The sequence below is a fragment of the Micromys minutus genome (genome assembly GCF_963924665.1).
Source record: "Micromys minutus genome assembly, chromosome: 14".
NCBI classification, from domain to species: domain Eukaryota; kingdom Metazoa; phylum Chordata; class Mammalia; order Rodentia; family Muridae; genus Micromys; species Micromys minutus.
In genome coordinates, this window is record NC_137983.1 from 31,042,604 (window position 1) to 31,070,234 (window position 27,631).

Genomic DNA, 27,631 nt, shown 5'->3' on the forward strand with positions numbered 1-27,631 from the left:
CAATGCATACTATCAAACCTTTAAAAAATCAAGTACTGACTAAAAAATATATTCATATAGTTTTATGTAAAAATTATTTTAAAATCTGAAAAAAAGTACTGACAAAAATGTATTGTATAATTTTATGCAGAAAATGCTTAAAATCTGTACATTTATCTTTGTTTTGTAAAATAAAGTTGTTAAAAAAAAAAAAAGAAAATTCCAGACATGCCCAGAGATCTAATGGAGGCAATTCTTCAAATGAGATTTAATCTTTCCAGGTGACTCTAGTGCCAACTGGACAAAAACTAACTGGCACAAGTGACCCTTTGACAACCTAAAACAAAAGTACATTATATTAATCTGAATCTGTCATTTCTATTGTAGAATTTATACAGACTTTAAATACTTCAATACTTTCAAATCCCAAAGTCTCACTAACAGCTCTTAAGAGCACTGTGGTTCTTGCAGAGGACCTGGAACTACTTCCCAGCACAAGGTATATGTAACTCTAGTCTAACACCTTCTTCCTGACTTTGTGAGTACCAGGTACATATGTGGTGCATATACAGGCAGGTAACATACTCATGAATATATTTTAAAAAATTAAAATTACAATCTTAAAAAAAAATCTCTTAACTATGAGTTTCTGTGAATTCCAAAATAAGTTATATACTTTCTTACTCTGTTGTGAAATCCACTTAAACCCACCATAAATACAGCATAACTCAAACACCAGGTCAATGCAGATAACAAAAAGTTACTGTAATCTAGCCACTACTGACCAATCAGGACTACAAAACAGACTCAGAAACTGAATTAAGACTCTGAAGAAAAATGACATAGGATATTTAAAGGATGAGAACAAAGTGAGGGGAGCAGGGCAGGCTCTAGCACCGTCCAATCATATTCTAACATAAGGGACTGGGCAAGGGGTTTTCACCAATCAGGATAGGAGCAGGTTCCTGGGCCTGGAACATGAACTGATGTCTGCACTCAGACAACCGTTTCCTTACAACAGAAGCTGGTCAGCTATTGAAAGTACCCAGCTCCCCACTATGGTCTGGGACTGTGAATTTAGTTTCTACCTATTGAAAATGAAATGGTGGAACTTAAAATAAGTTTTGTTTGTTTTTGTTTCTTCTTGTTCCCAATAATTCTACGACAAAAGAAACAGAACAGGTCAAGCAACATCTAACAGTATGAATGACTGAGTATTTGACAACTAGGATTCCCTCACGATCTTCTGGACTCAATGGATGGGGACACTTCCACTTCTTTTGCCTATGCTATATCAACACATGAACCTTGTCTCACAGGTTCTGGCCAGCCCCACCTCACACTTGACACTGTCCTTGATGGTCATCTCCAGTATGCTGGGGCCTCCACTGCTACTTAGTTAAGTGCCTCCCTTGACTCTCTTTAGACGGATCCTGAATGACTGTGCCAAGCCTTAGCTTCTTCTCTACTTGGCTGCTTTAACCCTGGAGCTTCCACTACAACTGAGACTGCACCTTCATCACCAGCCTCTCCCCACCTCTCTTCAGGCAGATGCTGACCTTGGCACAGAATGCTAAGCCTCAGCTACTCTCCACAAGCCTTCTAGGCCTTCAGTCCAGTACCATGTGAGCCTTAGGCATATTTGCCCAGTTTGTGGTCAAGGTGATGTACAACCTCAGATTCCTCTGAATCACAGCTACTGCATTCCAACCCCAAAATGGTTATCTCAATGAAGGTTTGACCACTACATACTCTATACAAGTATCTAACATCAGTGTTCTTCTAGGTACAATTATGTGCCAATTTAAAATATATTGAAAATTAGTTAAATCAGTCATGAAAACATCCTATAGAAATTCACTAAGACAAAACACACTTCAAAATAAAACCTGCTCCTATACTTTTTGGTATAAATTAGTGAAAGACTCCCTGAAAGACTGTAAGAAAGCTTTAGATTTACATATATTATAAATTAATAGAATATACATACAATTGTCGAGTCTAAATTATTTTAACCACTACACTAATGGGTTGAGAGGTAACAATAAAAACAGTAAACAGTGTGGATTTTTTAGAAAGACGGTGGGATATATATATATATATATATATATATACACACATATGGATAGATAGATAGATATAGAAACACACACACACACACACACACACACACACACATCAATAATAGAGCACTTGTCCTGTATCTTTAAGGCTCAGAATTTGTTCCCCTACAGAACAAAACAACATAAAAATAAGATATACAAAACAATGATTACTGTTAGCGTGGCATGGTACAGTACAATGGAAGGGGTATAAATCACTTATACAACTACTTAATTTTGCAGATAAAGGGTCCGAGAGCCGCGGCCCCGGGCGTCCTACCTATCCCGCCTCCTCCCTGCGCCTCAGACGGAAGACCGTTCATTAAAGAGTTTGCGTTCAAGAGCTCAACGTCTGTTCCCCAAGATGATGAACGCTGACATGGACGCAGTTGATGCTGAAAATCAGGTGGGACTGGAAGAAAAGACTCGACTTACTAATCAGGTGTTGGAACTCCAACACACACTTGAAGATCTGTCTGCAAGAGTAGGTGCAGTTAAGGAAGAAAATCTGAAGCTAAAATCGGAAAATCAACTTCTTGGACAATATATAGAAAACCTCATGTCTGCTTCTAGTGTTTTTCAAACAACTGATAGAAAAAGCAAAAGGAAGTAAAGGGTTCACCTCCCTCTCTTCTATGGATTGCTGCTTTTGTTCTTCCCCCTTAAGCTTGGATATGATCCAAAAGTTACAGTATCTTTGTTTGCCTCCCTGAGTATTTATAAAGAGAATGTCGGATCTAGGTAACACTAATGCTTAACACGAGCATCTCTGAGTTAACGTTCTATGTATATGTTAGTCTATGAAAATGTGCACATGTAGAGACTTTATATTAGAATTTGCTTAAATATATACAAATGTTTAGCACTGTCTTTTATCATAAGCCTAACTAGTAAAATATACAAGAATATAACCATGTTGTGAAAAAGTGACCTAAACCATGTACTGAATGCACAGATTCTGTAGCTTGTGCACTGCCTTGTGCCTCTCCTCCATCTGCCTCCTCCTTCCCATCTCCCTCCCCAGGAACTTCAGAGTCATCTCCTACAGAGTAACCTGACTGAAAGTGCTCACACTTAACCAAAATATGATACTTTCTTATCTAAGGCTTGCCATTTGTGATATTTAGTAATAAGATGGTATTGCTGGTTTCTCTTTAATCAACTGAAAATAGATTGAAGCTATAAAGAATGAAGGGTTTTCTTTGAAATGTAAACTGTCACATTGAGAAGCTAAAACCTCCTTATTGCATAAAATAGTCCATTTGGTGTTGAAAAGATCGGGATGCTGGTGTGTGAGAAAAAAAGACAGAAAAAGGGGAAAAAAAAGACTTGAGGAAAGATAGAAATAGGAATGAAAACTGGATAAAAAGAAATAACCAACTCCTAGTGTTTTCCCTCTGGATGTGCGTTACCTCTGGCCCACAGGTGCACTTTGGGGACATAAATGAAAGTGGACTGAGTCTAATGTGAGAGAATTAAGAGACCAGTGAAAAGTTTGGTCTCAAGGTTTATTTGTACCAGGAGATGAACTTTTGCAAAATTAATTGAGAGTATATTAGTATCAGAATCATAAATATAAGAGTTTTGTATATGTGATAATTATTAACCTTAGTGTTTTATCTCAGTTGTATTCCCAGAATTTCTGTAAACTCAACTTAGTTGCAGAATTTTAGTCATTCTTTTAACAAATTTTAAAAATTTAGCTTGTAGCTTCCATTTGATAAGGAGCTGATACCAGAAATAATATTAAGTTCTTATAATAGGAAAGATCCACTAATGGAGCTGCCGGCTCTTAGATGGGCCGCTGACTGTGGAATCATCTAACTTGCTAATGTAAGCCTCGATGGGTAACTTAGTTATAAGGATATGGAATCCTCACATTGCAGACATTTTGCAACCCTTTTGTGACCTTGTTACAAATATTTAAAGTTGTGTTCAAGTTCTGCTTTGCTGTTTAATAAAAAGCTGTTTCAGAAAAAAAATTTTGCAGATAAAGAAAGCCAGTGGATTTATGAGTGCACAAGTCTCACAGTCAGTTAACAATGAAGTCTGTGCTGGAGCTCAGGAAGGCTTTCTGCATTCCTTACCTTCCTCACTCAGATGAAGCTTTTTCCTCCACCTTTTTTAAAAGAGCTTCCAGTAACAGCATTTGGATACTGTGTTGGCTGAACCATTAAGTCACTTTCTCTGTCACAGTGACTTTATTGAGTTCTTTAAGTTTGTTTACTCATGTTTTAAGGTAATCATGAAGAGAAGTGTCCTACAAAACTGCCCCAAATGAGAAAAATGTTGAAATATATTTTGTTCCTACTTTAAGGTATAAATGTTTAAAATTAAATTAGTATCCCTTTTAAATCTATCTTCAGTTTTGAACACTTGAATTTTACATATCCTGTCCCAATCTAAGATTATAAGGTATAAAGCATGGAATTCTAGGTGGAATTTTAACAGGAATTAATTAGTATAGGTTATAGCAACACTAACTTACATATCTTCCATACTAGTTATGAATATCAATGTGGAGAAGCACACTAATTTCCCATTTTAATTAGTTTTCATTTTAATTACCCACTATTATTCTAACATTAAGGCTTTCTGTGCATTCTACACTTACTTCCTAAACTTCATGCTTAGTTTTCTAATTCATCAATTACCAAAATCAATCCGAATTCTAATCTTAACTCCATCTTGAGAAGACTGCATTATGCATTTGGACATCTGGGTATCTTGATGAAATCCAGACTCTACAGCAAAGATCCTGGAGGGCAGTGTGAGGCACCACAGACCTAAGGCCCTTGGGGAGGCTGGTGATGCCACAATGAAGCAGTCTGAACAAAAGGGATACGCACACTAACAGCTTCAGAACCATTACCTGTCAAAGAAAATGGAATGACTTGGACAAAATATTACAAGAAGTTTTAATTTGAAAATAATTAAGTCAAGTAGTCATATATTTGAAAAAAATCAAGTATTTAGTAAATTAAACACATGTTAAAAATATACAAAAAATAGTAAGTAATTATAGTATGTAAATATAGGTATATATACTCCTTCATTAGCTTATACCACATTTACTAATTCAGTTCAGGTTGACAACCCTTATGTGTCAGCTTGCTCTTGAAGAACAGAGCAAAGTAGTCAATGCATTTCAATCCTTCAGTCACAGAGAAAGTTCTGAATTTTCAGCAAGTTCACAGGGTCCAGATGCAAACAGCAGACCCTTAACAAGGCTGTTCCGAATCCACATAGGCATGCTGAGGTAAGAAGAACGGGAAAGGTTGCATGGATCATTTTCTTTAACATTTACCAGACAGAAACAGGAACAAAACAGAAAGTGACAATGACACATCCTGGAATGCTAATGTGTTGACAAAGATATTTTTAAAACATGAATGTCAGAGGCCTAGGTACAGAAGATTCAGACAGATGCACGTCAGCAGCTTCAATTCTGTGCGACTAGAAGTAAACCATAAGGCACAAGCTGTGCCTCTCCAATCCCAATACCTGAGATCCAAAATGCTCCAAAATCTAAAATCATTTGCATTTTAACTGGATCACACAGATGAGAAACTCCATACTTATTTACATGTGACAGATGGTATGTGACTTTTCCCTGGAGAAACAGAGCAATTCCCATTTCCTCCTGACAAACTAAAGAAACAGTGCTAGGCAAGTCCAACTCAGTCAGGCCATCAATACACTGGAGACACTTAGAGGAGCAAGGATCACTGGCAGCTGCCTCACCCACCACAGGGTTTTGACTTACAATAGGATGCCCTTCACAGCTGACCCCCACCTCCTGTGTACTCTGATCTAACACATCCAAAAAACACATGCAGCTGTGGTGTGATTGCATGCCGCTAGGGTAGACAGTGAGGGCCTAAAGAACTTCCTGCCCACTCTTCTAGGAATGAATGTTACTGAGTAAGCCCAATCCTGTATCTCCTACAGATAATCACAGCCACTGAGGTGTCAATGGAGCAATGGTCAGGTCACCTACAAAGGTCAACATTCCAAGACACTACACCATTAAAACAAGCAAAATAAAATACAAAAGAAAACTCAAATTAAAAATGTAAAATGACCTTTATCTTATGGGTATAAAAACACCTAAAACATAAACAAAATATCCAGATGGGTCTCAGTAAGGAAGTGAAGAGCAGTAGTTCTCAAAGTGCAATACCCCAACCAGCTGTTCCCAAGCTTTAGCATGACCTGTTCTTTATTTAACATAACACTGCAAAACCAAGTCAGTAGGATCGAAACATTTTCATTCTAACAATCTCCAATAAAACTGGTCTAATTAAAAACAAAGAGATGGACTTCTCCCTGCTGAAATGGAGAAGTGTAAGCTTTGTTAAACTAAACCAGTGTGACTCCTAAGTACACACTAAGTATTTCTCCTTATACCCACAGGGCTGTAGTCCTCACTCCTCATCAAGAGAACTCAGCATTTCATTGGAAATGCTGTGTACCACACAACTTAACCTCCGACTCTAGAAATAAAGAGTTCTGGGTACATGTGAGAAACAACCCACTTACCTGGTTTTTAGCCATGGAATCACTGGGACTTTGGTCTATTTGCACGCTGCTATCCCACTAAGGACTGACTTAATGACAACCTCCCCAACAAGGTCATGTGCTTGAAACATGGCCCCTGATGGCAGAATTATTTACAGGGGCTATGCAGCCACTGTAACACAGTTGTGAGAGTGGAAGTGTGGGGAACTAGGGACAAGTACTTGAAGGTCTCAACTGTCTGCACTTCCTGGTCTGGGCACAATGTGAGGAATGCCACTGCACACTCCGACTGCCTGAAGTCACTCCAGAGCAGCTGCATCACCCTGTTCCCACCACAGTGGACACAAATCCCCAGAAACCATGAGCTACACGAAGTTTTCCTCTGATTCGGTCACATATTTTGTCACAGCAACTAGTCCCCCATGTGACCACCCTCGTGATCCTTACTTTACTGGCTTTTCCTGATGTTTCTCAGCAGCATCTCTAGTCCACTGAACCACCAAACCCTGGAAGTTCCTTGCTCAAGCTGCATGTACTCTACCTGTCACTGCACTGTCCGTGATACGTACCGAAGCGCTGTCAATAGTAACTTTCCCTTTTCTTTTCACCTGAATTCAGTCACTGGCCTTATTCAATCAATCCCTACAAGCTGCAACTTTAAGAACTTGGAGACTGATAATCAGAGTAACCTTTATTTTATTTTAGTTTTTATTAATCTTTCCATTTGTTTATCTCAAATGATATGATATCCCACTTCCTGGTTACTCCTCCACAACTTCCTCACCCACATCCTTCCTTTTCTTAAAGTGTTTTCCTGGCTTTGGACATGGAAAAACATACTTCATATAATACTTTTCCAAAAGTTGTCCAAGGGGGTTGTGGGGGTGGAGGAACATTGGTTTAATAATTCACTATACTTCACCTCCACAAAACAATATAATTGGCATAGTAATTAAAGCAATTTAATTAAAACCTCCAGACAATGTGGGTTGTGGGATAACTAACTTTACAGTGGATCACAAAGACTAACACTTCTAGTAATTCTAGTGAGAAGGTAGGAACCTGGCAAAAGAAGTTTGATCTCCACAGCTAATAAAAAGTGGAAAGGGAAAACCAATACCAACCAGAAAGCTGTCCTCTGACAACCACATACATCTCACGGCATGCATGTCTACACATCATGCACACACATACAGCATGCTCTAATGCAAGGAAGTCAATTCCATTCTAAAATAGAAACATTAGAAATGCTTTCTTAAAGTAAACCTAACAACAACCTACCAAGCACAGGATGTCTGAGTGTTTGTTGTTTGCTGTTGCTGTCCTACTGTGCTATCTTCATGTATTATTCATGATATATTTGTAAATATTCAGAGAACTGCCATGATCACCTTCTCTATCCTAAATGGAATTTACTAAATGAACTTGCAATATTCTCCATGCAGTGAGCCTTTCACTGTCGGCATCACCTCAGCCTCCTCTAGCTTTTAGATTCAAAGTGATGGCTGTTTGCTGTATTGCATTATAAAGTTCAGAAGACACTCCAAAATGGCGATGCATGCTGTAATGTTTTACCTCCCTATAAAATGCCCCATGGCCTATTTGCCAGCAGTCTCAGCAGTGCCCTCATGTCTGTTACAGCAGTGCTGACCCAGCAGAAGTGGGGCACACATCAGCCTGAACTCGGACACACAAATACACAGCTGTATCATACACACCTTAACACATGCCACAGTACTTACTTTATCAGTGAAGTCTGACCTTAGCAATAGCTTAGGAATCACTAAACTTAAGGAATAACATCAGAGAAAGAAGACATGGTCAGATTCATTGGCAGTGACATGTGCAATTTTTAAGCCACTTGAGACACTCTTGCATTAATCTTGTCATCTGACAGATACATACTGGATCAAAAGCAATGATTTCCCCCAATGTTTCCAGAAAGGAGACTTTCCAGACCACCTTGTCCTGCACAACACACTTTAGCAAAAAGAAGGAACAGATGTTACCAACGAATGGACTCAGGATGCAGTCTCAGAGCCAGGCAACCGGAGCTCCACACACTCATCTCACTTGAACCCAACCGTTCTTTACAAAACCTAGATGGAAGCTTTGGTGATGAATTCAAATAAGCATGGAATTGTAAATGTTTACAGTTAAAAATGGAATTGGTCTCAAAGTCTGAAATATGTACTCTTAACTTCAATGTCATTTAACACACATTTTAACATACAGAACACCCATTCCTGGTTCACTTTTACAAGGCTTCCATCAACTTAAATTGGAAATTTATTTCAATCTTGGACAGTAATGTTAATTTTTAAAAGTGCAAATATAAGATGTCTACCAATAATAATATGAACTATGTATGTACTTACAAAGAAGCATTCCTCTTTAATCACTAGGTTTAACTTTGATGATGTCTGCTAGCAGTAAAACCAAAAGTAGTACTGACTTCTACATACACTACCTACTTTCCTGCACATTCACACTGATGGTAAGTTTAGTTTATAAATTAGATACAGTAAGTTGCCCATTACTACTAAAATCAGAACTAGAAAGGTGATACTACAATAAAAGCTTCGTGAATGTTACCTTTTCTCTCCCTCTTCCCTACTCTGGCCAAATCTATCTATATCTGTTCTCTGTGATCTGACAACCTCAACAGCGTGCAAATGACTGACTAGTAAGAGGCATACACAGTGCAGATATACATATGTATATACAGTGTTGATATACATACATCTATACCACACACATATATACACAAATGCATATAGTATGGATAAAATGGATGTACATATACAGTGTGAATATACATATATAGTGTGGATACACATGCATACATATAGTGTGGATATAATGGATGTACATATATGGTGTGGAAATACATATGCAGAGCAGATATACATATACAGCATGAATATATATGCAAATAAACATACAGTGCAGACACACACATAGTATGGATATAGTATACATACATATACAGTGTGCACAGATTTTTATGGTGCAGATATACATAAACAGTGTGGAAATACAGGACAAAATGCACATCATGAGAAAGAAACAGGACCATGAAATATGCTACTCAGAAAATAAAACTATGAATTACTTATTGCTAAATATAGTTGAACTGTGAGGTTGAACATGAGTAACTAAAACAATGAAATCAAAAGAGGACCACTGCATATCTCAGAGAGTCTTTCTGAAATAAAACCAGCACCATTCACCTATAATAAAATAACACATATGTACATGTACACATGTATACATTACATATCAAAATTATTTAATGTTTAAGCTAGTTCATAGTTCATAGAACTAGCTTAAACATTAAATAATTTTAAATTAGACTGGGAAGTTTGAATGATCATCACAAAGTAAAATGAAATAATTTCAGCTCACAAATACTTCAACAGCACTGGTCACTTATAAATGTCAACATTATACAGGCACATTCACACACATTAAACAGCAAAAAATGTAGTGTTTAAAAACTCTCAATGGGTGTGCTGGACGCTCTGCTTCATTTTGTTTGTTTTTTCTGCAACATCACAAACAACCCAAACATATTCCCCCAATCCTCTTTTGACTTAAAAGCAGCATTAAAAATTTGGACAGGATCTCAGGAAGTTGAACAAGATGGCTCAGAAATCACTCTAGCCAAAGATGCTGAACCTCCTGCCTCATCCTCCACAGTAACTGGGATTACTAATTTATTTAACAGACTTGGACCTGCTTTTTAAAAGTAATCTCAAAACTAAAATGTCCTAAACATTAAGTCCAAGAAACATTTCAATAAAACAAAAAAGTACTCCACAGGAAGTAACCTTCCCCAAGTTAAATTGGTTTCTTTCAAAATAACCTGAACATGAAATTAACAAGATAGTTAATTTCGGAGTCATCCCACATAACTGAGAGGTTAAAGCAGAACAGGTTTTTTGGGTTTTCTCTGTTTCCACATGACGTACCCAGATAACTCCTATGGACACAAAGAGTTACAGCTTCCTTAACACAATGCTTGAAATATTGAGAAAGTGTGTGATGGTTGTCAGTATCTTGCTGAACCAGGACACCCTAAATTCAGATGCCAGCAGCACACAAGGGACAATGGGCACCATGTCATGGGCAGTGGTTACCCCAGCATGGGGAGGAGAAGGCAGAGGATGGCTGGTGTTTGCTGTGTGCCAGAGAAGCAGAAAAATGGAGAGCTCCAGCTTCAGAAAAAAACTTCACCTGAAACTAATTCAGTGTCTTCACCTGACCTCTGCACATACCCTACACACACACACACACACACAGAGAGAGAGAGAGAGAGAGAGAGAGAGAGAGAGAAAGACACAGAGAGAGAAACAGTATTTTAATACCTGACTGATTCACTCCTCTGCAGTTGTACAAATTAAAATATGCAAGTACAACAGGTAAATCTTAACTTTGAACTGAGAGCCTGCTCTCACTGAAACCAAGATAGGCCAAAATCCTATGTTTGACCTTTGTAGGGCATGTAAACAACAGTTAACAAAATTATACTTACAAATGAAGGAAAGTCTGGAATAACTTCGAGAAATAAAGTACCATGAAGAAATGGCACAGACATACCTAAAATCGCCTAAAGAAGGGTCACAGTGTGACAAGTCCCTTCTCAATTCTCTACAGTGAAGACAGCTCTCCTTTCTGTCTCCTGTCTGGAATTACCAACAGTGTCATGATGGCATGCTGTGGGGAAGTGATACTCCATGCCATTTCTGCATGTCTCTCACAGCTTTGTTTTGAAATATCTTTAAATAATATTTGCATAAAAGCTTCAGAAGCAGCTTCCCTCTGAGTCAGAGCAGACTCTCTTCCAGAAGGAAGGAGCCTTGGCTCCTGCAGGGCAGGGCTAAAGAGGTCTAAAGGAGGCCCACTGAAGAATCCATCTAATCTCAGGATTTCTGCTGTGACACAGACCTACTGAAGAAGCTTGTGCTCCGGCTCACCTGTGACTAGTCCTGAGTAATACACTACCTTAACCCATTTAGGCTCACTGTCTCCCTAAGCAAAGTCTATGCACGCCCAGCAAGCCAACCTAAGGGCTCCTCCACACTCCTACAGAGCTGCTTCACTGCGGCACACATTCAGTCCTAAAGCCGGCAGTCATTCTACCAGAAGGCAGGGGTAACCAGCACGCCAAGAAAATATACTCTACAATCCTAAAGTGACACAATCAACGGAGAAACAAGAATACATAAGTAAATGAAAGACTTTTTTTAAAATAGCAGAATGAACAGAAAGCAAAGCCTGCAAAATCTTTAAATTAAATAAAACATAAGATCACAAAGAGGTTTAGAACAGTCATCTGGCTTCATACTGTACCTCCAAATCCCCAGAGATTCACCCACACAGTCACTCGCCCTCTCTAGTCTAAGAAGCAGGAGGAATGACGGTTAATTGGGGGCACCTTTGATGTCGATTCTGAACTTTAATAACTGCACAGTTCCTAGAGTCCTAATTAACAACAAATTACCCTAATCTACAGAATACTTCAATTTACTTAGTTCTTCAACAAAACTAACTTACACTAAGGTATATGGTGAGAGAATAAAATATAATTAGAGCATAGCACATTACAGAAACTATGTTGAACATTGTAACAATAATAAAATTACCATATGCTTTAATATAATTTAGTTATGTGTTTGAAAATCATTCCTGCGGTGGTTAAATCTTGACTGTCAATTTACTACACTTTAGCCTCACTATGGAAGCACACCTGTAATAACTGCCTAGCCTAGGTACTGATTGAGAAGACACGTCCTCACTCTGGAGTGGCACTGTACCATGAGAGATTCTGATTGAATGAAAACCAAAAGGGTGACTATATCGAGTATCCGCTCTCTGCTTCCCGATGTAGACACACAGGACAGCTGCCTCTTCCCCCCACCGTACTCTCTGCCATAGCGCCCTGGATTCCCCAAACTGAAAGCTAAAGTAAACCCTTCAGAAGGTATTTTTTCCTTGTACTTTAAGGCAGAACCATGATACCTAACGTATACAATTTACAAATTAAGGAAGGGAGGAAGGCAAAAATTCCTGTTTGAATGTATGTGGCTTTATATGCTATAAATATAGTCACAGCATATTCAAAACAAAGAATGCATTCTTTCATATTCTATCAAGACTCATCAGAAAGATCAGTCATCATTCAATTAGATACATTCACAAATGCGCGCGCGCGCGCGCACACACACACACACACACACACACACACACACACTGTTTTATAATATAATATACTTTAACACTAAAAAGGCACTAAACTTTATGCTAAAGTGTTCATAATATTCATTACCTTGCTAAAAGGAAATAAAGTGAACTACAGGAGACTCACTATCCTGCAAGTGTAACCAATGGGAGGGATGAGCAATGCAGGCTTAATAATGATACTGGCAACTCTTCTTAAACCAGGGACTCTCTGAACAGTTCTTTTTAACCCATATATTATACACATAATCCAAAAATTCACCTTTACAAATAACTGACTATAAAACTTAACTTTAACAAAAATAAATTGTTACTTAATGAAAAGATTACAGCGGCATGATAAAAATTTAAAAGCTGAGTTTAAAAGTTGTAGATAGAAACAGAAGAAAGCAATCCACCTGACACTGCCCATGCTCTGTGCTACTGGAGTAACACACCAGGCACAGTAACACAGTATTAAACACAACAAGCATCCTATAAACTGACACCAACTCTGCAATGAAAAATCACTCAGACACTATATATTCATTACAAAACCCCATTCCACATCTCCCTTCAGTCACCAGATTCCCGGTTACCCCAAGAACAGCCTCACCTTACTGCCTTTATCTCAGCACAATTATTAATCACACCCTCCTTCACTCTCAAGTGTCTGGTTTGTACAGGAAATTATATAGCCATCTTCCTGCTAAATAGCTGGCTCCTTCTGGCTATAAGCTATTAACTTTGCCCTCATCCAGATGTCAGGATAATTATAGAGATATTCTGAGATGACTTAAGTAAACTTTGTGTGTATGTATTATGTGGCTTCATTATCATGATATAATTTGCTATCTCATTCATGTGAGGAATTTTCCTCCAATTCTCACTTTAATTAGCCTATATTAACAGGATTATATATTCTTTTCTATGAAGATAAATTGCACGTATATTTTCCAGACAGGCTAAGGAAAGCGATGCAAATGAAAGCAGTCAAGTACAACAGAAGAGTGACAAAGGAATTAAGAGGCTTATCTGTCTTATGGAACTTGCTAACACAATACAGAAGCATGTCAGACACTTCCACAGTACAGAATCTCCAACAATCTGTCTCCCGTATACCTAATCCATTACTACTAATTTTAAAACCATGCCAACCAACCGAGGTGGCTCATGAATGTAATCCCAGCATTCAGGAGACTCACGTGGGATGACGGGCACAAAGTTAAGCTGCACTGTGAGCTCCAGGTCAGCAAGGGCTACAGTGTGAGATTATCTCAAGAACAAACACAAACTATCATTAAACTTGTACAATATCTCCAAGTGTGTTCATTCAATATGCAAGTCATCACACAATAAGAGACTTGCCTGAGCATTTCTTAAAGCTACATTGTCCTGCATAACTGCAGAAAATAGACCAAATGTCTAACTAGAAAACCAATAGGCTAAAGCCTCTTGAGGATATGTGCTGGCTAGTAGTTTGTCAACCTGAAATAAACTAGAGTCATCTGAGAGGAAGAAACCTAAACTGAGAAAACTTACTATGCAATTGAAAGATCAGACTAGGGCAAGCTTATGGGCCTTTTCCTGATTAGTGGTCCATGTGGGAGGGCCAATCATCGTGGTGGTGTCATCCCTGGACTCTTGAATTCTATAAGAAAGCAGGCTGAGAAAGCAATGAAGAGCAAGCCAGTAAGCAACACCCTCGGTGGTCTATTCATCAGCATCTAAGTCCAGGTACCTGCGTGTTTGAGTTCCTGTCCTGACTTTCTGCAATGATGAATTAGGATATAGAAGTGTGAGCAAAATAAACCCATTCCTCCCTAAATAGTGTTTCAACACAATAGTAACCTAACTAAGACATGAGGGAAATAAAGGTATTTACATATCAGAATTCAAATATGTTCAACTGTATCATACTCCTAATGAAAGGTAAAAGAAACTGCAAATATTCACTCATATTTATCAAAAGGCCTGGAATTACAAGCAATATAAACCAAATTCAATCTAACTTGGGAAGGGTTATAGCAGTTCACAAAACAAGGAAGACACAGATAAAACTGGGTTCAGGGATGTGTAGACTTGACTCCAGCTCTCTTATTGCCCTAGCTATAGACACTCCAGGAGCACGTTTTTGCTACATGTAATTTGTACACTAGCCATGCTTAAAACAAAGACTGGCCCACTGAATAAACAACAAACTCCTTGTGTATATCAAGTAGCTTCTAGATAGCATAGTCTTCTATGCCGAAGTGATACAGAGTGGAACAGGACATCCTTCCTACCTCCCTATTTCATATCCCATTTAGTAAGGCTGCCTTCTTGCAATTTCTATTTCAAACATATCTGCTTGCCCTTCCTTCCTTCTCCCCTCTCTCTCTGCCACACACAAATGAATTTAAGTACTCAGTATGCACACATACACTCAAAAATGCACACATACTCAAAACCTGTTTCTATAAGAGTGACCAAAGATCCAACTACTTACAAAATGAATTCAGTGCCTGAACAAACATCTTTTATCTCCCTGTTATCCAATCAATCCAAAAAGAACACTATGTTGTGATCACTGCTATAACTTAACTAAAAACATGAGAAAAGATATAGAACTCTTCAAAGTAAATGAGAAGCAAATGACAAACAAGCCTGAGAGAATTATAATTAACATAAAGAAAGACAGACAAGAATTAAGAAGCTAGACAGTTCAGAAGAGTATACGGGTATTCAACAGCCCCCAGAAAGGCTGGTAAAGATACAGTGTCTGTTCAAACAGTTAATAGGAAAACACTTGCAAAGTACAAACATGAGACCACAATTCAATCTCCAGTTTGAACACCAGACAAAACCAGCTACACCTAGAATCATGTTCCACAATCCAGAATCCAAACAATAACTGAATATCCTACTCTGTAATTCAACTTTACTGAGGAACAATCACAAAAAAATAAACTTACCAGCTTGATTTTATTCTTTGTTGCTTTCCAAAGCCATCAAAGTTTATAATTATAACCTAAATTTCAATTCCATAATGAATTATGAGTTGGAGAGGACTCCGTAGCTGAGAGTACTTGCTGTTTCCGGAGGACTCAAGTTCTTTTTCTCAGCATAGCACCATATTGGATGTCTCACAACTGTATCATCAGGGGATCTGACACACTCTTCTGGCATCCATAAGCATGTGGCACCCACACATACCACCTTACTCACACACATGCATACATGCATACATAAAGAAATAATACTTTTCAAAAAGAAAAATGGATAGTTTTAGGAATATGGTCAGTTAGAAAATGTAATTTTGTCATACTTTTACAAAGAGTTCAAAGCTGGTTGGTTAGTTGGTTGGTTGGTTGGTCGGTCGGTTGTTTTCTCACTATGAAATATTGCTAGTTATTTAAACTACATCCCTATGTAGCTTTCTTACAAAGCACTACTTAAGGAACAGGGAACCTAGTATATTTAATATAAATAAGTAAGTACCTAACTTAGAGAATAATAGTAGACAAGAGTCCACAAAGAAGCTGGAAGATAGGGGGCCATAAGCTATCATTTAGCTGAATTTAAAATGAGCATCAATACTATGAACACAGACACTGGCCTATGCTCAGTAGGGTGAAGTCAAAGAAAACAAAGCTGGACATATGTATAAGGAAAAGAATGTTATCCTCAGTTCTTCTTTGAGAGTAAACTAAAACCCACAGTAACATTTCCTGACTGTCCTACAGCATTTTCATATTTTTTACAGAAGTCCTAGACAATGAGATTTGCTCCTAAAGCATGGAAGCATTCTTTTAGATGCTCTGATAAAAGTATTCTGTATCTTAAGAAGAGAACATCCATTAAATACCTACTGACCCCATGCTTTACTCAAACAGCATGCTATAGACAGTCTCCTGTATGTGTCCAAAAAAAAAAAAAAAAAAAAAAACCATGTTCTGACAGTGTGCTCCAGAGAAGACATGAGAATACACACTAAGAAGTCAGTTTAGAGGCTCAGTGACTTTTAATAAATATTAGGCAAAGGGGAGGATTCTCCTGTACAATGGCTTCCAAGATGCAAATGCACAGAAAGAGATGGGATTTGTCATAGCGTTTGATTTTAATAAGCTATCTCTCTAAATTAGAGAATTAATATTCTCCTCATTGTCTTCAGAACAAACTTACAGATTTGGCCAGTGAGGCTGATATTTTTATATCTCACTTCTAGAACTGTGAACCAGTAACTTTTCACTGTTCAGAAGCGCGCGAGCACACACACACAGACACACACACACACACACACACACACGTAACAGTTTGCATAGTAAATAAATACAGAAATCAGCTGGACTTGTGTGTCCCTTTCTCCTCATGGGCACACTTACACCTAACCTTACAGGGAGCTTTGATGCAATGCATGCAAGACCTGGTGGCAGCAAGGGGGAGGTCTCATGGCCAGAGAGATATGAGAGAGATCCTGTCTGTGCAAACTCATGGCCTAGAGCTGACACATGGCCCTGCCAAGCATTAGACTAAATATTATCCAACTTGTACCTATAAAGAAAAAAACTGATGATGGTAAGTATCACTGGCACACCATTAAGACAACTTACGAAAAATGCAATGCTATTGAAATAGTAAGTCAAAGCAGGAAAATGACATGAGAGGTCTTGCTCCACAACTGCACATAAATATGCTCATATAGTCACTACCCATGCACAAACACATGGGTTAGTAAAAAGATATAAGCTCATTTGCCTAACCCCAGATTTAATTCCCAGCATGGAAAGGAAAAAAAGTATGTATTATAAGTATCTTCACAATAAGCATATATTAATACCATGGAGGTTGTCAATTTTGCTAAAATCTTATCTTTAAATTCTATAGTTGTCAAACTTGGTAGTGATAATGTAGACAAGATTCCATAATCTTCTTTCCCACAATACTGTCTACTGGCAGCTGAATGAAGGTAAGATGCTTATAGAAATATTTCAAATGCTATAAAATGTACTCATTTTTCTCATTTTCTAATAAGAGAATTAACTCAAAGATAATATGGTCACCCCACTTAGGTGTTTAACATTCTCTGCATCAGTAAGTTGAATCTGGGGCACATCTATCAAGTATCTTTCAAAAGCAGATACTGTCATCCACAAAAATGAACAGTTTGCACCTAGTGTTAAACACTGTTTCTGAAAAAGTTGCATGTAAATATGTGATAGAATAATGGTTTCTCAGTGTCTTCGTCAGGGTTTCTATTCCTGCACAAAATATCATGACCAAGAAACAAGTTGGGGAGGAAAGGGTTTACTCAGCTTACACTTCCATATACTGTTTATCACCAAAGGAAGTCAGGACTGGAACTCAAGCAGGTCAGGAAGCAGGAGCTGATGCAGAGGCCACAGAGAGATGTCACTTACTGACCTGCTTCCCCTGGCTGGCTCAGCCTGCTTTCTTTTAGAACCCAGGTCCACCAGCCAAGGGATGGCACCACCCACAATGGGCTGGGCCCTCCCCCCTTGACCACTAGTTGAGAAAATGCCTTACAGCTGCATCTCATGGAGGCATTTCTTCAACTGAGGCTCCTTTCTTTGTGATAACTCCAGCTTGTGTCAAGTTGACACAAAACCAGCCAATACAATTGACCCCTTGTCAACTTGACACGTAAACAAATCAATATTAAGCTTCAACCCTTACTATCTTGTTCATCCCCAAGATCTAGATAACCTTAATAGTCCCACAGTCTTTACCAATTCTTACATTTTAAAATTGCAATACCTTTAAAATATTCAGTCTCTTTAAAAATATCAAAATCTCTATAAACTGTGGGCTCCTCTTCTTCCTTCAACAGGGAAAGATATCAGGGCACAGTCACAGTCAAAGCAAAACCAATTGCTAACAATCCAGTGTCTGGGAATCCACTTATGAACTTCTGGGCTCCTCCAAGGGCTTGAGTCAATTCTTCAGCTCTGACTTTTGTAGCACACACTTTGTCTTCTAGGCTCCAGCTGCCTGTTCTCCACTGCTGCTGCTGTTCTTGGTGGTCATCTCATAGTACTGCCATCTCCAAAACGCCACTGTCAGTCCTGGGGCACTAATTGCCACTGAGGATGAACTTTCACCAATGGCCTCCCACAGCCTCTCACAGTGCCAAGCCTCAGCTGCTCTCCATGACCCCTTCATTTCTTCAAAACCAGTACCATCTGGGTGACTCTTAAACTTTACCAAGTCCAGCCACAGCACGAGGTAAAACCTTGGCTATCTCTGGAACACATCCTCTTTGTGCTCTCAAAAAAACAGTTCCCAGAAGATTTCACCTCAATGATTCTGGTCTCTTCATAATCACCACTAATTTCTTAGGTCCAGCTGACCAGCATCAATAGTCCCAGTAATGCAAAGGTTTTGCTTTAGTAGTTCTGGTTTCTTGTTAATCACAGCTGATTCTTCAGCCCCAGCTAACCAAAACCACAGAATCTTCACAACCAAAACAGCAACAGCCTTGATCAAAATCTTTAATCTTTCCTCTGAAATTTCACAAACCAGGCCTCCATCTTCTGCACTGTTCTCAACATTATCTTCCAAGGTCCTACTGAACATCCCACAGAGCTCTTACTATTCCAATGGCTCTTCTAGCTCAGAGTTCCAAAGTCGTTCCACAGTCCTTCCCAAAAGATGGTCAGGTTGTCACAGGAATACCACACTATGCTGGTACCAATTTGTCTTAGTCAGGGTTTCTAATCCTGCACAAAATATCATGACCAAGAAACAAGTTGGGGAGGAAAGGGTTTACTCAGCTTACACTTCCATATACTGTTTATCACCAAAGGAAGTCAGGACTGGAACTCAAGCAGGTCAGGAAGCAGGAGCTGATGCAGAGGCCACAGAGAGATGTCACTTACTGACCTGCTTCCCCTGGCTGGCTCAGCCTGCTTTCTTATAGAACCCAGGTCCACCAGCCAAGGAATGGCACCACCCACAATGGGCTGGGCCCTCCCCCCTTGACCACTAGTTGAGAAAATGCCTTACAGCTGGATCTCATGGAGATCCTCAACTGAGGCTCCTTTCTCTGTGATAACTCCAGCTTGTGTCAAGTTGACACAAAACCAGCCAGTACACTCATATAACAGGAAATATTTCCTAAGTTTTTAATATACAAAAATAGATTGTAAAAGTATTCATTGATAGACAAGTGTAGCCACACTAAAAATTAAAGTCCTGAATTTTAACTGTTCATTCTCCCCATGACAAAATCCAAAACCAAAACCTATTATTCCTTGACACTTCTAAGTTCAACGGTATCCTGTAAGCTCTCATCCAACCACTCTGACACCTCATGGTTGGACTGTATCTGGTCCACCACTGTGTCCTTAGTCCCCATTTTATATTTATTTTCTTTTCCCCCAGATCATCTGCCTCCTTACCAAAATGCAGATAACATGCTTTCTCAGACTACTTATATCCACCACTGGTTAAGGACAAGTCCCTGTAATAAATAAGATGGAAAGATAGTTTTGATAAATTAGTCAGATGATACTTAGACAGGTAGACATGTAGACAGAAGAAAAATCAGTCTTCTCTTGATCTAGCTTCTGAGTTAACCCTGATACAAATGTTAGTGCTACTTTAATTTCAGCAACTATTAAAATGAATGAAATAATACTGTCTTATATACTGTCATGTATTTTTACTTAAACTTATTTTATAAGCCAATATTTAAGAGTATATAAATTCTAAAAAACAAAAAAAAATAGCCTTAGTATACCCCATTCTAAAATAATACCCAATGACCCACATTCATAATTCCCTCTGCTAAAGTACTTATGAGATCTGTAATATAAAAGATTAACAGCCCATAACTATATTAATGCTCAGGATAAACATCTGTATGCATAAATCCCTAATTTGCTGAAATGGTTATAGGGCCTGGTCTAATATGGTGAAGATAGTAAAGGAGGCAAGATTGTACAAGACAAGCAGCCATGTTCTAAACTACCTCAGAGAGCTTACAAGACAAGCAGCCATGTTCTAAACTACCTCAGAGAGCTGCAGTGTGTGATGGGCTTCCAAGAACAGAAAGCAATATACCCAGCGCTGGGAAAACTACACACAGAGAAGGAACCCTACAACCACCTACAAGGAAGGGGGCTCTACTCACAAGCTCCATAATCTAGAAGAAATCTAGATGGCTTCGCCTGACCACACCTTCCTTTCGGCCCTAAAGGCTGTTACTTAAAGCCACTGGACTGGAGACAACCTGATACTACATAGAGACAAAATAAACCCTTGGGTCCCCATTTTTCTTTGCATTTAGTCAGTGTTTTATCACAGCAAGAGAGAAGCAATCTGATGTTTTGTTTTGAGTTGTTGCTTAAGTCAAATCACCTATTCTTACAGTAGCTTTTTAAAATTTCATTAGAATGTCAAATAAACCAACAATTTTTGAAACAACAAAAATGGGTTAGATAATAGTATACTAGCAGCAAAATATTAGTAATTACAACTTTTCAGTCTTGAGTAATAAGTCTGTTCCTGTTAAACATTCAGCAAACCAGAGATAAGCTGACACACCAAGCTTCAACATAAAAGTAACAATATCTGCTTCCAATTCAGTGACGAAAATATGCTGCAATTCCCAATTCAAAGAATTAGGAAAGTATGATTTGAATACTCAAATGTTCCCAGAAATTCCTACCTCAAAACCTAATCAACAATATGGCTGTGATGAAATTATGAGAGAGTGCCTTCATAAGGATTAGTGTCTCCATTTTTAAAACAGTTCCAGGTAAACTTTTTCAGTCTTCTGTAGTAAGACCTAAGAGGCTGTTTCTACTTAAAGCATATTGGGGCTTCAGATGATCAGAAAGTCAATAAAGACAGGATAAAAAGCTTAGCATCTCAAACTTCATTTTACTTATGCCTCACTTGCTGGTTTGTATGTTTAACACTTTAGTTCAGACTCCTGTCCAATTCTGCAAGAGAGCAAGGCAGTTTTAAGGAGTATTCACTCCCAGCCAGTAACCCACCCTTGAAAGGTCGAAAATATGCTAGTAGTAGCAAAAGTTATGGGAGACCTCTATCACCCACTCCAAGGCTCAAGGAACAGAGTAAGGCCAAAAAGAATGTCTGAGCCAGAGCACAGGGAGGTATCATCTGGGCGGGGCACTTGTGCTCACTGAAGCATTTTATCTAGCAGATTGGGCCTGGAGGAATACTGCAGTTGCTGGGAGGGGGAATGGTATTTTCTTTGCTGGTATAGCCACTGATAAGTTCCCCTTGCTCCAGAAGTTTCTACCCAAACCCAGGCAAAAGATCTCTAACTAAACCTAGAAACTGACGGACAAAAAGACATGAATGTAGCAGAGCAGCTTGCTAAGAAGGCTCACGAAGTATAAGGAGGAGAATGGGAACTGGAAATAACGAAAATACTCCATGTAAATGCATAGAACTATCAAAGCAACACTTAAAAAGGTTTTAAACCATATCTTCCAGAATTAGGTTCTCTTCACATATACATGTTCCACTCTCTGGAAAGCAGTAGGAAAAGAGAAAGAAAGTCGTATGAAAGAAGTCGGGCACCTTTCACCTAGGCCTCCTTTAACACTTCCCTAAAGATGAAGTAAAAAGCTACCATCTATGAGAAAGTCTCCCTCCTCCAATCAAATGCCTAATCTAATGGCATCATGATTGTGAACCCTTCAGGCCACCAGACTCTGACAAAAAACTTTTACAGCTTTGGAGCTACACAGCACACAGTGTAAGGGACCCCAATCTACTAAGTGCTACCAAGTACATGTATAAAGGGAGGTGTTTGAAGGCAGCCTGGAGCCAGCACAGTGCTCCCTTTCTGAGGCTAATGCACCTCTTTTGCTTCCATCCTGCCCTTTTGTCTTCTGGGCCTATCAACTTTCTCTTCTTCTCCAGCTACTATCTGCTAAGTTCTAGATCACAGCAGAACTGCTTGCTCCACATGTTGCTCTCTCTTCCTCATAGCATACTTTTTCACTAACTCAATGCAATTATTTGACACACTCTCATATTTTATGACCCTCACAGGGTAGACAGTTTGAATGTTACTTGTAAGTAAGATTCCCGTAGGCTTAATTTCACTTATTTAAGCAATTTAATAAACAGATACCCTCAATTTAAAGACTGTTTTGTCAAAGTAACCAGATCGGTCTGCTCTGTAGCTGCTGCATTTATTTTATCATTTGAGTATGAGAGAAACAGTACCCCCACAACACCTGTCACTCAGCTTAGAAAAATCAATGCATCAGATTCAACTAGGCTTAACTGCATGGCCTAACAATATAAAATTACCATAAAAGGAAAAAAATAACATCCAAATGTGTACTCACTGTGTACTCACTGTAAACATTTCAGGCATTGAATGACTAAAAATTTTTCTAGAAAAGTTCTCAAAAGCACTCTCACCACAACTTCACAGCAAAGGAAACATTCATCAGACTGAAAATCCTATGTAATGAAAAATAAATGTCAACTTTGTGTGTGTGTGGAGAGAGAGAGAGAGAGAGAGAGAGAGAGAGAGAGAGAGAGAGAGAGAGAGAGAGAGAGAGGTTAACATCCAAATAGATATGAAATCATATGAGAACCACAACAGCACAACAAAAAAGTAAGTTGTTGCAGTAAATATTAAAAAGGCAGCAACCAGTCCCAGCTTGTCACTCTACGCTGCCCCCAGGTACTCTCTGGCCTGGGCAGTCTCACCCACATCAGTTCTAGCATTGGCAGGCCATACAGAGCTAACATATACTTATGGCATCATCGGCCACCCTCTGGTTAGTCTCTCCTGCTGCCTCTGCTAGCTGGGAAGTCTGCTCATGTTCTCTGCAGCCACCCCCTGGTCCCTACCTTGGCTACCTTGGTGGCTACCTTGGCAGGTTGCTACCACACCAGGTCCACACAATCTCAATTCTGTAGCAAGCTTGGTACATCTCGCCACTGTACCTTCTCTTAAACTCAATTGAGTAACTGCATGAAGGAAAACACCACACAACAGACTATGATCCAATGGGTACTATACAATTTGCCCACCTAGACAAGACAAATCATCCTATAAAATATTCATAACAACCTGTAGCTATGCAGAGACCTCTATCTTGCCTCCTCCCCCTTGCTTCTCCGTTCTTCCTCTTTCTAAAACTTTGTTCCTGCCTACCCTTCCTTCTCATCCAATGACAGACCTTGTGCCAACCCTATTTTATCAACCACAAATAGTAATAGTAATAATAATAACTTGATTTTAAAACAGGCCACAAAAATGAAATGGCATTGACCAAACACATACAAGTCGTATATGTAGGCAATTTAAACAACACTTTTCAAAGAACTCAAATCAAAAAATACTGAGCTGTCACTTTTCTACTGTAAACATGCCCACAATCAGATTAGCAGTGCTAGTGAGAGTATGCACTACGCACACAAAAGGAATCCTTCTATATTGCCAATGGAAAGAATAAACCAGCACATATTTACAAAAAAACAAAAAAACAAAACCTAAGGCATTTCCACAGGAAGGGAATCATTATTACACACACACACACACACACACACACACAGGAGGGGATGGGGGAGTGAGCGCATTATCTGTTGTACTAGTCAAAGCAAACATAAACCTAAATATCTTATATACCGTCTACTAGATAAAGAAAACTGGCACATCTACATATTAGTAGAAAATATAAAAAGAAGGAAACACAAACAGATGCCAGGTCCTCTAAGTAGCAAGATGATTACACATTAGTTCAGAGAACAGGAGGGAGGGTGGGCTGTGGAAAGCAGATAAGAGTGAGCACTGGAAAGGCTGATGAGTGGGTGTTCAGTCTAGCTAGTAAGACGTTCTGTTGTGCTGTCATACAGGAGGGTGACTAAAGATAACAGTATTTTTTAATATGCTCATCATAAGGAAATAATGTTAGAGAAACTCCGCTAAATCCAACACAAACATTATTTAGAACATATTAAGCATCTCTGGGAGCTCCTGTAATGTATGCAATTTCTGTAGATTATTCACCTTATTTAAGACAAAAACAAAAAGGCACACTTAAAAGGCTAGTCCCTTAAAGTATCAGCATGGCTCCAGGTGCACATGCAGCAGAGGATGTCATTCTCTGGCATTAATGAGAGGAGAAAACTTTGATCCAGGGAAGGTCATTTTCCCAGTGTAGGGGAACTCCAAGGTGCTGAAGTGGGAGAGGGTAGTTGGGAGAGGGAGGGAAAAAGGGATTGGCAGGAAGGGATAAGACCTGAAATGTAAATTCAGAGAATATCCAATGAAAATGAGAGAAAAAAATCAAAAGAGAGAAAGGGAGGGAGGGAGGGAAAGAGGGAGAGAGGGAGAGCGGAAGGGAGGAAGGGAGGAAGAGAAAGAATTAAAGAAAGGAAAAGCAAAAGCATAGATGCAGCAATGACCTTATGTGGTAGAGCGGTGGAGAGACCCTGAGGCACAATAACTGAGGAAAGGAATTTAGAAACATACACCCTGATGTCAGTAGCTCTCATTTCTAGTCACACTCTGTTATTTAGCCTAAACTATGATATTCCCACTCTAAGATTACAGTTATTATAATTTCTGCTTTCTCTAACATCAAGGTATATGACTCATATGGCTGGCAATGTGAAGCTACACAAAATTATAGTGCCATTAGTAAAGTAACAGACTTTAATTTAGTCATTCTTCATCCCCCTGAGGATTCCAGGGGAGAAAATATACAGGAATAATAGCAAGACATAACACAATCACTCCAGTTTTATGAATATAAAAAAGGCCATTTATTCTCTTGGAGACTCCAATTTTTAACAAAAGGTGGGCCATTCAACATACACTACTCTAGGCCAAGAATATGTAACACTGGCTACAGTCAAGGACCTGGGAAATCTCACCATAGTAGGCCCAGAAATGCAAACACTAAGAGCTGCTAAGGTCTAAGTTCTTAGACATCTCTAAGACCTACCACTAACAGGCTGAAGGATCTCTGTATCCTGGGCCTACTCAAGAGATGCATTATGGATTTCCATCTGTTATTATTGGCAGATGTCTGTAGCTGCTCACTACTATCAAACACCAAAATACAAAACTGTCAGGCGAGCAATGGAAGAACTTTCCCTCACAGACCCAGTATTTCTATATCCAAAGAACAAACAACAGACCCCAGGCAGGATGAAAACAGAATCGCCCAGTGCTGTTACAGGGAATAGCATGTCTTATACCATCACCTCTGCAACAGGGGCAAGCTGGTTTGAGCTATTCACGATAAGGCCTATTGCTTTCAGTCAGCCTTCAGCGTTCTATGGGATAACAGCTGAAGTAAATCACACATCTTGACATGAGGGTGGGCAGCAGCATGTTAACTACTATGAAGCTTTGAAATTTGTATTATAGTTATAAGAATTTTCTTCCAATTCAGTTCTTGGCTTAAAATATACGATTTACTAACCTTAGGTAAAATATTAAAGTCTTTCACAGAATTTCCATGTAAATTCTCTTAGCAAACTAATGGCACAGACACATATTCTGGTCTTCTCTCAGGAAATGCTGTCGGCTATTTCGGCTTCCATAGTGCATGCTCAATGCCACCTACACATCACAGCCTATTTAATGAGGCACCTCTGGAGCAGGTGGGATAAAGTATCGTTACCTTCTGATAAAACTCAGTCCTCTGGAAATCACTTTAAAGCACCTTTTTTGACATAATTGGAAGAGGTCATTAAAAGTGAAAAATGATTCTAAATGAAGGTGATTAGCTGATAAACGATAATGGTGTCAGAAAACAAGAAACTGCTTTTTTAAAAGCCAAGCAGAAGAAAATGCGCTCAGTATGCGAATGAACACTAACATCAACTCAAAATTTCCCAGTTCTATCATCCAGTATGAAAGGGTTCAACTGTTCATTAAGAGAAGCAACTATACAAATCTTCCGTCTTCCTTACTCCTTAGTCACGTCACTTGAGTTTATTCTTAAATAGAAAAGATAATAAAACTCATTTTAATGGAGCAAATGTCACTTCGTGAAGAAATGTGTATGAAGACATGTAAAATACACAGTGTTGAACAGAAACACACAGCAATCTATGGACTCTCACTAACTCCTGTGTGACAGAAAAGCCCTTCTGAGGAACTCCAACCACCTAAGATTTTAAGTTTTCACTGTCTTGTGACATAATAATTCATTACAGTCGCCATACATATGTCAGAACTCTGTCATATTAACTTTCCTTTATTCAGGTGTTAAATAGTAGCTTGTACTCACTGATCACTTACGAGTTATGGACACCTTATTCAGGCTTAATCTCATCCTGAGACGGAGGTTTTTAGTGTCTGCACACAAAACTTCAGGGATAAGTGTTTGCCAGGTGTCTACTCAGAAACCCACTTGTGACTGGGCCATGTATGACTCAAAAATCCATAACTGTTGCTGTCATAATCACTATATTAAAAGCAAGTGCTACCCATTTTCCCAGCTTAGCTTTAGATTTTAATATGGTTTCCACCAAAAAAAAAAAAAAAAAAAAAAAAAAAAAGAAATATGTTCATGCCAAAGCCAAATGATGTTCAAACTGCTATGCTTTTTGATTTAATGCTACAGAATCTTATACCGGCAATTAAGTTCTTAAGTCAGAGGGGGAAAAAAGCATTTACCAGAAACAGTTTCTAAAATGGTACAATTTTTCACAATTTCCAAAACAGTATTCTTTTTATTCCAGAATTAAGAGAGAATACCATTACCTATACATCCTCTCCATCTTCTTTACACACTATGTATGCTCTGTAATATCACACAGTAGTATTTGTTCCTCTTATTTTTATGACA

The 27,631-nt window shown here is 38.8% G+C and overlaps 2 protein-coding genes across 2 annotated transcripts in view; one reads left to right on the top strand and one right to left on the bottom strand.

The window, feature by feature from the left end:
* Nucleotides 1-27,631, bottom strand: part of TUSC3 (tumor suppressor candidate 3) — a gene marked incomplete at its 5' end in the record, with an annotated part of 141,591 nt that overhangs the window by 111,956 nt on the left and 2,004 nt on the right. The window lies entirely within an intron of this gene.
* On the top strand, nt 2,343-2,694 carry LOC308429593 (short coiled-coil protein-like; the record flags this gene model as incomplete). The annotated part of the gene is made up of 1 exon (XM_080928499.1): nt 2,343-2,694. Exon 1 carries the CDS (start codon nt 2,446-2,448, stop codon nt 2,692-2,694), a length of 249 nt encoding a protein of 82 aa, XP_080784625.1. The 5' UTR covers nt 2,343-2,445.